The sequence below is a fragment of the Populus euphratica genome, unplaced genomic scaffold (assembly GCF_000495115.2).
Source record: "Populus euphratica unplaced genomic scaffold, PopEup_1.0 scaffold317.1, whole genome shotgun sequence".
NCBI classification, from domain to species: Eukaryota; Viridiplantae; Streptophyta; class Magnoliopsida; order Malpighiales; family Salicaceae; genus Populus; species Populus euphratica.
In genome coordinates, this window is record NW_011499952.1 from 188,821 (window position 1) to 203,483 (window position 14,663).

General features: G+C 30.7%; 1 protein-coding gene across 1 annotated transcript; it reads left to right on the forward strand.

The window, feature by feature from the left end:
* Positions 1-5,969: 5,969 nt before the first annotated feature.
* Positions 5,970-10,241, forward strand: LOC105138040 (uncharacterized). Its single transcript, XM_011044029.1, has 8 exons — positions 5,970-6,470; positions 7,199-8,089; positions 8,232-8,293; positions 8,366-8,440; positions 8,731-8,833; positions 8,921-8,995; positions 9,277-9,387; positions 9,771-10,241. Exons 1-8 carry the CDS (start codon positions 6,402-6,404, stop codon positions 9,984-9,986), a joined length of 1,602 nt encoding a protein of 533 aa, XP_011042331.1. The 5' UTR covers positions 5,970-6,401; the 3' UTR covers positions 9,987-10,241.
* Positions 10,242-14,663: the final 4,422 nt, after the last annotated feature.

Genomic DNA, 14,663 nt, shown 5'->3' on the forward strand with positions numbered 1-14,663 from the left:
TTGTATCGTTAAAAAAATTATAATAATTATAGTTAAAATCAAGCCCTTGATTATTAAATTGTATAATTTTTGTAAAATATAAATTTGAAACAATGAAAATATTAAGATACAAGTTATCAGAATGCATAATTTAATAATTGTTTTCAAACTTATAAAATTAATTTGATTTTATTGATTTTATCAAATTTAAATAAGGTTAATTGAGTTTGATTGAGTTTTCTAACTTTAAAATTTTAATTTAATTTGATACATGAACTACATGTTAACTAATGAAATCATAAAATTTTAAGAATCAACTTGTTTTTCTAACAATATTTATTTATTTAATTAGTTAGTTGACTATGCATCATGCCTTTTACAATTTTATTTTAGTTTTTATAAAAACAAGCCTTTTTATAATTTTGGTGCTCTAAATGGACTTTTGATTTTGAGTAACGCTATGGATCTCGAAATACCTATTCAAAATTAGTTTCTTAAACTATATAAAAAAAATGAGATAAAATGGAGGACTCTAAATAATACTACTATTAAGTGTTTTATATTATTAAGATATGACATAAAAGAATGTAGTGATATTAAATCTGGCTCAATTTGTGTAGCTTGGCCTGGGAACTTGTTCTGGTAGGGTTTTAAAAAAATTAGATGGTTTACTTGATAAAACTTGAGCAATTTAATTAGCTCGGTTAAAATTTATTTATTTTTAAATAAAATTTAAAATAATATTATTTTAATTTTTTAAAGAAAACTTAAACCAAGATGAATTACCTGAGCTACTCGCATAATTTATTACTTGAAATTTAATAATCTAAAGAGTTATTAAATTACAAGGTACACAATTTTTCTATCAAAACAAACAAATAAAAAATATTATTGTAAGTAATTTATTGCCTTAATATAGTCTCAAGACAATGGTTTATATGGGAAAATTTCTGGTTAGATCTAAGCTAAATTACCTTTATTTTTAATAATAAATACTTGGAAAAACCATAAAAAAATATAAGAGGTAAACAAAAATTGATAACCAAATATATCTCTTATAACCCAATTTGATGATGCAATCCATGAGTCTAAGTTTTTTTCAATTTATGTGGGAAAATTTCTAAAATTTCTTGCTTTGAATACTATTATCTTTAAGACTATCAGCTTTGATTAGTTTTGTTGCTCGAGAACGCTAAAGGTTTGGATTCAGGTCTTAATAATGTCCCTACAAGTTTTTTCAAAAAAAAAAAGAAATTAGCGTGACACCATTAATTTAACAAGTAAAAAAAAACTAATTAATTAGTAAAAATATGAGTTAGTTTTAAAAAAATCATATTAAGATAATAAATCACACCCTATCAACCGGAATTAATTATTAGATTCATGACTTAAATTGAACACAATTATAGTGAGCTAACTTGATGGGGTGAATATTTCTTTTCTTCTTATTTCTTTATTTTTTTTTAATTAAGCCTCTTTTAGACTAAAGAGTCGGATCAAATTCAACACTAAATTAAAAAGTTATTCAAGAAACAAGGACTACATTAAAAGAAGAGGATTTGGGCTCGAGTATAATAAGATTCAATTGAAAAGTTGATATAAAATATGAGATTGAATGAACAAAAAGGGTAAAAAAAATATAGCATGTGCAATACAAGTGCTAACATATAAGAAAACTGTCATATTAGGATGGTGTATTTGGCTTCTTCCAACATTTAAAGGCGGTCTTCATTGTTGTTTTTGAACTCATCTTGATAGGATCTTTCATCTAAGGTATCACGTGGTGGCTACCTCTTAATTACATAGCATCAATGATTATTTTTCTCTCTCTCTATCTTTGAATTCCACAACTGAATTTCATGTTTTTTTTTTGTTTAAGGGCTACTTTTTTTTTCCCCTAATTGTCAATTACAATCCTTCTAGATTTAATCTCTTAGAATACAAAATATCAAAATAGTTTTTTTGCAAGATTGAGTGCAAAACCAACGAAAAGATTTTTTTTTTACTAAATAAAAAGACCCTGACAAGCAAACAAAAAACAAAATACTTAGGCAATCATGAAACAAATTAGTACATGAGGATTAAAAAAAAAATATGAAAAAAAATACAAGGTGTTATTGCAAATTAGTACATGAGGATTAAAAAAAAATATGAAAAAAAATACAAGGATGAGTAGTTATAATAATTGAAACAATGAATTGGTGAGCTCTTATAGTTTATTGTTAATGTGTTTTAGAGTTTTTATATATTTTATTTTGTTGATTGAATAAGAAGGGAATGAGTGAAAGAAAATAGAAACATTTACTTAGTGAAGAATTTCTTATACCTCGTGTTTTTTAGAAGGAATGATCCTTTTTTCTACAAGTGATTCTCCATTCTAAATTATATGAGTGTTTAGGAATGTGTAGATTTTGTTTTGGATGAGTTTTAAAAAGTATTTTATTTTAAAAATATTAAAGTAATACTTATGAAATTAACCAAAGTAGTATTTCACACGTGTGTGCTTTTTTCTTCCTTTATTACAAGTGACTAAATTTTGTCCTTCACTATTGCAATTCTTAGATGAGCTAGGATTCACATTACTAATTTTTTATATAATGGTTATACATGAGGCTTGACTCAAGGATGTGGTGAAACTTGTAAGCAAAAGAACATCAAGTATCATAAGTTCAAAAAAGTTGAAACTTATTACTAAGAGTAATTGATATGAACCTAAATTTTCAATAGTTGTGATATTAGAAGATGTTATTTTATCATAAAAAACAATATTCACACTCTCATGTAGCCTTATGATCTTGTCTTTTAAGATAAGACACTTCTTTACGGAATGGTTGATCAAGCGATGATATTGTAATAATTTAGATTGTCCATTTGGTTTGCTTTTTTAAACCATTTCAACTCTAGTAGCTCGATAAGATTTGTTTCGAGCAAATCATCTAGCATTCTTGATATGTCTGAATTAGGGAATGGATACTTTTTTTATTATTGCCTTTTTAAAGTTAACTTCTTTATTTTACCTTTTTAAAAAGTAATCAGTGTTATACGATCATTTTGTTTTACTTTGGTTGATACCTTTACAGAAGTATAATTAATTATAAAATATTGTTTTCCCTCAATCTTTGGAGTACTCTTTCTGAATTTATGACCTTTATGCTTATTTCTCTTGGGCTTTTACTTAGGCAATGATAAGTTTTTAGTTATAGCAATGCTAAGTTTTATATCGTGCACTTGAGTAGCTAATTCTTTAAAAGATTTTGTTTTAATGCCTTGTAATATATAGTTTAGTCCCGAATGCATCCTTTAAATACATATACCTAGCATAGAAGTCTTGTTAATCCAATCTCTAAAGTTGAGGCTAAGGTTTCTCCACCGATGAATATAGTTGATGGCAAACTACTGTTTCTATTGACATGTATTGGTGAGTTTAATCATGATAGCCACACGACAAGCATTGTAGAAGCTGTTAAGAAAATCATGTTTCAATTTCTCTCAATTATCAATTAAACCAGACTTCAAGTTAATGTACCTGTCAAAGATATTATCTTTCAAGAATGAGTAAATTGTTTTACCATGAGATCACCATCAGTTTTGACATATTGCAAGTCTCCATAAAATGAGTTATATGTTGCCTAGGATTCTCTTTGTCATTGAATTGTCAAAACTTTAATGGTTGATAGTTCAAAGATATTTTTAGCATGTGGAGTTTTTACGTGTCAAACTTTACATAAAAATATAAAGGTTAAATTGATCTTTCTACTTGGTCTGTGATGACTTCCTTGATAAGTTCTTTTAGTTTATTCATAATGAAGAAGCCATCGATAATATCATGGATATTCCTTATAGCTTCGATTATAGAATCCTCAATGACATCTATTTGATCCATTTGTAAAGCCTTGGTAACCAAAAATTCACCTCGCTCATTCATGCTCTCAAGTTTGTTTAGTAGCTTCGTTATCTATTAGTCTTTTTCCTCGAGTGAAGTTGAAAGCCTCTTAATGAGTTCTGTCAAGTTAGTCACTTGATCCTTTAAAGATGTAATCCAGTCATCATCATTAACATGGTGCCAAAACCTAAATCTTTACTTGGTGATCGATATGAAGAGGTCTTTATAGGAGAATTGTTGAAGTAGTCATATTGAGTGTCGAAGAGAAGTCCATGTGCCCTACTTGATTTTTATGGTGGAGTTACCTGTAACTTTATTTTTAAAGTGAGCTCTCGTACTTTTTTTGAATTTGATGTTGACATTAGCTTAAGAATCGACTTAGTTTATGCATACAACTTGGTGATGGTTCTTCTTTTCAATGGCGAGGTTGAAGAATCTTTAATGGCACGTCGGCAACTTGAATTAGTACCCTTATTGCTTTTGAAAGCGACAATAATGATTATATTCTTTCTAGTTATCATCAAGAGGTTGTTGAAAATTCTTTCTAAAAGGGAAGAGATGTGAGGTAAAGATTCCCCAATGGAGTCATTAGAAAATTATGAACACAATTTTGAGTATTTAAAATTAGATAAGCACACGTTTACAAATATTTGATTTTATTAAAATATATGACTAGGTATAATCCTTATATAAAAAATTTCTTACAAAAAGAATAAACAAACATTTGATTTCTCTTTTGGATTTGATATGTGATGACTTGATTTATTTGTGAAATCAAGCCAACCTTTGTGCTTTGCAAGAATGTAAATTTGAGCGTGTATTGCAAAGCAAGATTTGGTGATTTGATGGTATATTTTATTTATCTTCAAAATGTTGTTGAAGAACTTTTATAGGACGTTTATGCTTAACCCAATAGAGTTTTATTCTTTGTAGACTTCAATAGTAGATGAAGGAGGCCTGAGAGGTTTTGAAAGAGTTTTCTTGCTTGAAGTGTTTATCTTGAAATTGTTTTTGTATCTCTGAGAATTCTTTTTTTTTTTGTCTAAGGTGAGACCCTCTATTTATAGAGATTTGTAGGGTTTTCAAGTTTTTTTTTTAATGCCATGTGATATTATTTTATTAGTTGATTTTGATCGATAACATCTTGTATTTATGACAAGATATTTTCAATATATCATATCATATATTAACATTTTATTGACCAATAAATATATGAAAGCTTATTTATTCGTTAAACATGGTCCTTTAATATAGCCTTAAAAGAGTATAATAAGTTTTTACCTTCTAAAATTATTTTTGAAAAATTTTGAATTTTTTATTTTGAATTTTTTTATAATTTTGTATTATTTTGATAAGCTAATGTTAAAAATAAATTTTAAAATATATAAAAATATTATTTTAATATATTTCCAAGTAAAAAAATATTTTAAAAAATAATAGTTATCATAATTACAAACACTACCTAATTGTAGAAAAAAATTGTTGACAATGAGTTGTTTTTGTATTTTAAAAATGCTTTTGAAAAAAAATTTATTTTTTTATTTTGAATTAATATTTTACAGTGTTTTCATATTGTTTTGATATGCTAATATTAAAAAAAAAGCATTATTTCAATCATCTTCAAAGAAAAAAATATTTTGAAAAGCAACTATTAGTATAATACCAAATGAGTTCTAATAAGGTGTTTGAGAATATGATAGAGGTTGGTTTTTAAAATATTTTTTGTTTGGAAATATATTAAAATAATATTTTTTTTATTTTTTAAAATTTCTTTTTGATATTAGCATATAAAAATGATTTAAAAATATTAAAAAATAATTAAAAAAAAATCAAATTTTAACAAAAAAAAATCTAATCTCAATTTTAACAATTAATTTTTTTTTCTATGTTTTTGAAAGATTTTGATATGATTTATAAAAAATATTTTTAAAAAATAAAAAAATATTATTTTAATATTTTTAATAATTTCTCTGTCTGTCCCCCTCGACCTTTCTCTTCCCTTCAAATTCAAATTAATGGACGAAACCACACTGAACATAAGTAAAATCCATCAGATTCTCTTTATCTGTCACCATCCCCTCCTCTCACATGATTGCTTTTTTACAAGTGAAACTAGACGTTAGGAGCTTTGTTCAGGTAGGTCCCGAAGAAATATATCCATCAATCAAAATATAAAGATTCAGTCTTTTCTTTGTTAAAAGTATAAGTGAAAGAAAGGCAACCCAACAACAACGGTCTCTTCACTCACTCGCTGACAGAGGAAGAAGGTTCCCTTTCTCTGCAGAAGAACTGAGTTGCCTCTTACGCTCTCTTCTTGCCTTTGTTGCCTGCAAGACATGAAATGAGATGGACCCATTTGAGCCTACACCCTGATTTTCATAATTTAAAGGGAGACCAGTGATTGACTCTGCCATAAACTAAACTAAAACTAAGATAAGCTCTACGTACCTGCTGTCGGTAGCGAAAAGGGTTTTGAATTAAAAAGAGAGCATTTTTGTTTGTGGGATTCGCTTTCTGTGTATAGATAGATAAAAAAAAAATGGGAGAATCAGCTTGTCTTATGAGGTCCTTTTCTCATCCATCTAGTGCTTCCAGAGAAGCCAAAGAGGTTAGTCCTTCAAGCATTATTGCTTTATTATTTTTTTCATGTCTTGTCTTATCATGCTCTGGGGTTTGAAGGAATGGTTTTCCTTTTTTGGTGTTGTTTTTAGTAATATTTTGTGGGTTTTGCTTCAATTTTTGTGATTTTGCCTCTGATATTGAGACATCTTGAAAAAAATTATGACTACTGGGGTTTTTGGTGAAATGGAAAAATGGCTGTTGTGAGATTCTGTTGCTCATTTTCCTTTAGCTTTTTGGGTTATCAAACAGACCATAATGCTTGAGGATTTACTCGTTTTTATTGAATTAATTACTGTTGTTCTTGATTTTGTTCAATGCTTTGAACACTTGAAACGGAAGTGATTAAAGCTCTCCGTTTATTTTCCGTAACTGCTAATATTTTCCGGAGAATTGCATATATTTGATTAAATGCAGCCTTGATTGGCTTTCGTTAAATCTCATTTTTCGGGCATTTTCGTGTTGATGATTGCCTTTTTTCTTTCCATTGTTGAAACTTCTTTTGGACTTTAGTATGGTTGGCTTTTTTAATATATCTGGCATCCATCAAGATTATGGCTCTTTTTTGTTTCAGTTGATAAAGAAGACACCGAGTCTCTGAAGTTTCTTTGCATTTTGTGTTAATTGTTTTATGGATATCATTGGTTTGAAATAGATAATAATGAGTTGCATCAAAGAAATCACTGAGCAAACATGTAAAATATTTTTGAGTTCCAGGGCAATCCCATTCTAGCCCTGACTGAATCAATCTCGTTCGGGAGATTTATGTCAGAATCTTTGGCTTGGGAGAAGTGGTCAACCTTTAGTCACAATCGGTTCTTAGAAGAAGTTGAGCAGTTTTCCAAGCCAGGTTCTGTTGCTCAGAAGAAGGCATATTTCGAGGCTTATTACAAGAAGAGGGCAGCCATGAAAGCAGCAGCCTTGCTTGAGCAAGCAAACGCTGCATCTAACGATGTTCCTGAAGTAGAAGCTGCAGACAAGGCTCCCAGCAGTTCTCATGTTAATTTGGAGTTTTCTAAAGCAATCAATGAAGTGATCATCAATGGACAAGATGAGGGGATTTTTGATGCTGGCCTAGTTCATTCTTCTGAAGCAAATGCATTTTATGCTGATGGTCAAATGGATAATTCAGAAAATGCAAAGGTGGAAGGATTTGAAGTGACAGGAGAAAAGAATGTTGAGGTGGAAAACTCTATTCACGTGGCAAATTCAAAGCAGATTGAAAATGCTGATGACTGTGACATTATTGTGGCCATGCCAGAAGAGAAGATGCCCAATAAGGTAAACAACCATCCCAATCAGGAAGCCGCTGAAATGGAGAATGTAGCTTTACCAAAAAATAAAAGGCAAATGAGTTCTTTATCAAACAAATTGAGTCAGAGTAGAGCATCGAAACTTCCTAAGTCTTCTGCCAAACTGTCAAGTTCCACAAGACTAAATGCTACTCCAAACAGTAAGAAGTTTGCTGGAGAATTGGTGGGTGAAAAGAGAGCAACTTCAAAATCTATCCATGTGTCAATCAATTTTGCTTCTCGCTTGCAAGACACCAACAAAAGTTCTGTCAGATTATCTAAAGACAGGTCCGCTACTCCAGAAAATCCAACCAGGGTATCTCCATTCCTCATACCATGATCATTTGATGCTAATCATTTTATGCAGTATAGACACTCATGCGTGCACACACTTCAATTATTACTCACACCAGTAAGAATCTTGTAACCCACCAAGATGAATTATGTCTAAACTGCAGGGATCTGTTCATGGTGTATCAAAGCTTCTTCCTTTAATATTTCAGCATTCACAAGATAGAAGGTATTTTGTCTCTACAAACACAAGCAGCTGGCCCTTTCTAATTGTTATAATTGACACAGTTTATCCTCGCAGAAGTAAGTCAGAGCTCAACAAGTCAGTTTCAGGAAAAATTACACCTGGTGAAATATCACAGACCCTCTCTTCAGAGTATGGACTTTGCTCCTGGGTTTCCTGAATGGTTCTTTTTTGTCTGTACCATGTTACTCATGCCACAGTCATGTTTGCTTCTACTGAACTAGAGAGTATAACACACTGAATGCATCATTGATAATTTATGTCCATAGCTGAAAAACATAAAATTAAATTTAAGTTTGTGGCAGTCTTGCATTCTTCATCTTGATTGCTCATTCCACGTGGAGAATGAATAATTAGTAACTAGAACAGAGAAGCACCATTTTTCCTATGTTCAACATTATTTTAAACTTATAGAACTACAGCTGCTCGAAATCATCAAGTGCAAAAGGAAGCAAATCACGACCTCCACTTATATCCTCTCCGTTTAGCTTTAGAAGTGAAGAAAGAGTGGCAAAACGAAAAGAGGCAAGATTAATCTCTGTAGTTTTTCTATTAATTCCTTGCTTGCAATAATGTCATGGTTTTGATATCTCGTTTTACTGGCTGTTCTAGTTCTTTCAGAAGCTAGGAGAGAAAAACAATGCAAAGGTGGACACAGAAAAAAAGCATCTGCTTGCGAGACCTAAGGTCATCTCACATAACTTTATTGTAGTGTTCGTACGGTGGCATGTGAATTACCAATGTTAAAATGATCAGTTTCCTTTGGTACCCAATGATTCCAACCAAAATGTTTGGTATTTTTGAAATGCAGGTCAAAATCCTTTGGAAATTTACAAACTTGTTATAAAATCCATGCAATATTTTTTTTTTAAAGTTGTTTTATGATTACAACTGTGGACTTCAATTTTATCCTTGTTTCTTGATAAAGCCAATTTCAAAAAGTTATCTTTCCCGTTAATGTTGCCCAGGAGAAGGCAGAGCATGACCTTAAGAAACTAAGACAGAGTGCTGTCTTCAGAGGGAAACCAAGTGATGACTTGCATCGTGGATTACATTCTCCATACAATTCAATGACGAAGGTTCGTCTTATATCTATTGCCCAACTTCTCTATATGATAAAGTTGACTTCATGGTCAATGGGAGGTGCATCGAGCAGCTAAATTTTGCTGTAATTTGTAATTTAGAACTGTTATGGCATAAGCTTAACAGTTAGAAGAACCTAATACTATGAAATTTGAAATCGAACTTGCTAAGTAGGTATAATCTAGAAGTTCAGTCATTGGAAATAACTTCCTACGTTGGCGTACTTGAGAAGTTTAATCACGGAAATCCGATCCTGCCTGTATTTCTTCCGTGGATGAGAAGGTTTTCCTTTGTCATAGGGCCAGGGGTGAACAAGTTTTGCAGATCTGGGCTTAGATGCATTACTTTTTTAGTTTTACAGATCATTCATGTTTTGCAGATCCCTCTGACACGACCTCGATCACCAAAACTTGGAAGGAAGTCAACCCCCAATGCGGTACTTGAAGCAAGTCTTCAACTTCATCGAAGACCTTCAGTCAATGCTGAAACTTCCAAGCCTTTTATACAGAAAAGTAACCATAGCTCATCTTGCTCTGTCAACTTGCTACCAAAGAAGAAAGCACGTGAGAATGCTTCTCCAAATATCCAGTGGTGAGCTCCTAAAGTGAGGGTGCCATGAACATCCGCACTGTGTTTCTTTTGAAGAATTGATCAACCCAGCTAGTGATTGTGAAGATTTGCATCATTTATAATTACACTCTACAGAAGGAAAATAATCCACTGAAGGCAGCGGAATTTTAATTCACCAATCCAATGTCATCTTAACGTCATCATTCTTTACCATGTTAGTGTTGCATAATATGTAGTGAATTCTAACATATTTTCATTATAATTTGGTCATTAAGCCTCTACAAACTTTTTTTAACCATTGAATATCATTATTCTTGGTATATTTTACACTTGTTGAACAAGAATTAAAATTGATAATATTCTTTTATGCTTGACTATAAAAATATATAACATGTCTTGCAATTTGAGCTATCTTAACTTTTTGGCTTATTGATTCATTTATCTTGAATATTCTACCCTTTTAATTAATTAGAGAGCTTGGCTAAATTTGTAAGGAAATTTGGAATATTGTGTTTGGACTACTTGTGTGTATTTAAAGGACAAACATTGCTTGCATGTTATTTTCCCTGGTTTAATATATTATTACTTATTTTTCAAGATAAACTATATGGCCTTTAAGATAAACAAATAATTAAACATCAGCTTTAATTTTATATTGCATTTTACTTACTAGTGTCATTTGTGATTTCAATAATAGTTTTAGGATTAGTATCGCATGCATTGACGGAGTGGTCATTTAATGAACAATCTAGAACTCAACAATTACCATGGACCCAACTTTTAGTAATGTTTTTAGAAATTAATTGATTTCTTAAGGCTTGTGTTGAATTATAATCAACTATTGATATAGACTTGATAAAAAAACCCTTTAATCTTTTTGGTTACAACTAAAAAAAATTATTGTTCTTCAATATAGATCAATCATTGAAGAATAACTCATAAAAACTATCAACATGACTACCACTAAAGCCACAATAACTTTGATGACCTTAACAATAAGCATTCTAAAAACCATCATTAAAGACCAGTTCACCCTAGGAATCACTAATATAACCATAATCAAGATCACCACAACTACAATGACCTTGATGATCGAGTAATGAGACATATCAAGATAGAAGCCTTGACTTGACTTTTGAGGTTTAACTTGACTCATGTATCTTTGATAGCTAGTTTCATAACATGAATCAATTATTTGATTAGTATAATTTGTCTAAGAATAGGAGGTAAGGTTTGTAAAAATAAAACTTAGTGGTATTGCTCAACTTCATTAGAAAAGTATAGAAAAGTTTTTGGTTAGGAGAGGTCAATCTCTTATTACTGATTGAGTTGAGGTGAAAACTAAGTTACAAGAGAAAAACCTATATCATTCTTATAGGAAAAATCTCTTAGACCAGTAGAATAACTTTAGATAAGGAAATAAGTCTACTAATAAATATATGACATAATTAATGAGTATAGAAAGAGGTGAATGGTTAGGAAGGATAAGATAATGACTCTAAGTAGATTTCAAAAAAGGTTTGAATGATGACTTTAAAAGAGAGATTGTGCTTAGAGTGTGTCCACCATTGATGAAGCTTTTACCCTAATACAAAACTGCAAGTTGGTTATAAAAAGTCAGTGTATAAGATGTTAGGAAACCTATAGTATCCTATAATATCCCACATCGGCGAGTGAGGGAGTGATAATTGATCTTATTAAAAGTGCTAATTGCTAACTTGTTATACATGTTTTGGGGCGTCAGATTAAAACATGAACTCGCGTCACTAGGAATAAAATCGTGAGGGTCGTAAGGCCCAAAGCAGATAATATATGACAAGGTGGATTATAATATCCCATATTGGCAGGTGAGAGAGTGGTAACTAACTTTATTAAGAGTGCTGGTTGCAGACTTGTCATACTTGTTTTGAAGCGTCAGGTTTAGAAGTGGGCTCGCGTCACTAGGAACAAAACTGTGAGGACGTTAAGGCCCAAAGCAGACAATATATGGCAAGTTAGGTCGAGCTATTACATATCCCTTCTAGGTTCTAACTTAGTAATAATAGTTCTTTATTGAGTGCTTTACCTTGTAAACCTAATCCTACTATTGCTTAAATGCTTAGGAAAATAATGGTAAGGGTATTCTCTATTAAGCATCTAAGATAACCTCAATGACTTAAATTTTTAAGTATAAAGGTTTTATTCATGTTTCCTCTAGTTGTCCCAATAATTTGTTAATAAAGGATTAAGAGGATATGAGTGATGATTTTCAAGACCTAGATGTTGAGGAGAATGAGTTCAAACTACTAGGATGTGTTAGATCAATATTTGCCAGATCAAGAAAGATTTTATGGGATGGAAGACAACCAAGTTAAGTGTAATTAGATATGCCTTAACATAGCATAAAGGAATTGAGGATTGAAGGAGAAATGCTATCTTTTACACCTATATTAAATGTGGAGATAAATCCTGCAAGATCATTATAAATAGTGAGGGTTATATCAATACAATTTCCTCTGATAACATATTGCTTAAGCTTAAAGTTTATCTCGCATCCTAAAACATATAACATGCCTTGAGTTAACAATACATCCATAATAATTAAGAAGATATGTTTTTTTTCCTATAAAGATCTTGGATTATCATGATGAGATTTGGTGTGATGTAATTTTTATGGATGCAGGACACATCATTTTAGATAGGCTTTGGTTATATGATTTAGACATTACCATCTTTGAATGATCAAATTCATATTCATTTTGTTTTTTATGGTAAAAAGATTTAACTTACTAGATTACTACCAAAGCCTAATAATAGTAGCAAGAAGAAGGAAAAAGTGAAAAAGAGGGGGCCCAACATAATAAATCATAAGAAATTTGATAAAAAGGTTTATGAAAAGCATGTTGCATTTGCTTTAGTGGCCATAGAGAATGTAGAAAATTATTCAAATAAACCACCTAAAAAGGTAAGGAAAGTGTTGAAAGACGAGGAATTGAGGAGCGAATATCATCATTTTAGAATTTGTCCAAGAGATGAATGAAAAATTATATTTGAGACTAAGAATGACTTATATGAGTGGCTACTAATACATTTTGGCTAAGTACTTTTATGAGAGTAATGATATAGGTGCTTAGGCTATTTATTGAAAAAATTCTTGGCGGTGTATTTTGATGATATATTTATTTATAACAAAACTATGGAAAAACATTTAGATCACCTTATTTAAGTGTTCTTTCTTTACGGATTGAGCGATTTTATTGGGGTTTATAATGTCACATGAGGAAGTTTTTGTTAATCCAAAAAAAATCCAAATGATTGTAGATTGGTTTGAGTCTAAGAATATTCATAAGGCTCATAGTTTTCTTGGGCTTGTGATTTTGTATCGTCATTTCATTAAGGAACTTAGAACCATCATATTGCTTCTTATGAATTATTTGAAATAAAGAGTTTCAATATAGTAAAAGAGCTAATAAGGCATTTGAGCAAGTTAAGAAGAAGATGATGGAGGCCCAAGTAATGTATCTTCCTGACTTTATTAAGGTGTTTGAAGTAGAATATAATATCTCGGGAGTTGGTATATGTGGAGTACTTAATTAAGAACTTCACCCTATAGCTTACTTTAATGAGAAACTTAACGATGTCAAACTAAAGTACTTAATCTATCATAAAGAATTTTACATGATAGATCAAGCCTTGCACCATTGGTGTCATTATTTACTACTATATGAATTTGTTCTTTACTTTGACCATGAGGCTCTCCACTATCTCAATTCCAAAAAAAAAAAAGCTCAATCATATGTATGGTTATTAGGTTGGGTATTTGTAAGTCTATTCATTTATATTGAAACATAAATTTAGAATAAAAAATAAGAAGACAAATGCCTTAAATTGCTGGGTAACACTGTTATTCGTAATGAGTGTTGAAGTTATTAGATTTGAGAGATTAAAAAAGGAGTAAGAATGTTGTCTAGAATTTGGAGAAATATGACTTTGAGAGATGAAAATAACCATGCTGTAGATTGTTATTACCTTCAAGAAAGGTGTTTATTTTAGGATAATAAGCTTTGTATTATGAAGACATCAATACATGATTTTTTGATATAAAAGATTCATGTTGAAGATCATTCAGGACACTTTGTAAGAAATAAAACAATTAAAAATATGATACATTAGTTCTTTTGGTCTAACTTAAAAAGAGATATAGTTAAGTTTGTAAATTAATTTTGAACATGTTAACTAGCTAAACATAAAAAACATAACACTAGTTTTTACATCCCGTTATATATCCCCATTTGCCCTTGATAAGATGTAAGTATGAATTTTACATTTGGGCTTCCACATATTATAAAGAAGCATAATTCTATCTTTGTAGTTATTGATCACTTCTCTAAGATGACCCTATTTTATCCCTTGTACTAAGACCATCGATGTTTCTAGAGTTGCAAAACTTTATTTTGATGAGATTGTCAAGTTGCATGGTCTTCTTAAAACCATAATCTCAGATAGGGATGTTAGATTTATGACTTATTCTAGAAAACCCTTTGGTACATGGTAGGAGTTAAGTTGAATTTTTCTAATGTTCAACTCCCCCAAACTGATAGATAAATCAAGGTGATCAATAGGAGTTTAGGCAACCTTTTGAGATGTGTTGCGATGTCGTGGTCGCACAAATTAATTATCCTAGCTTAAAACACAACACACAAGATAGTATAGAGCAAGCAAG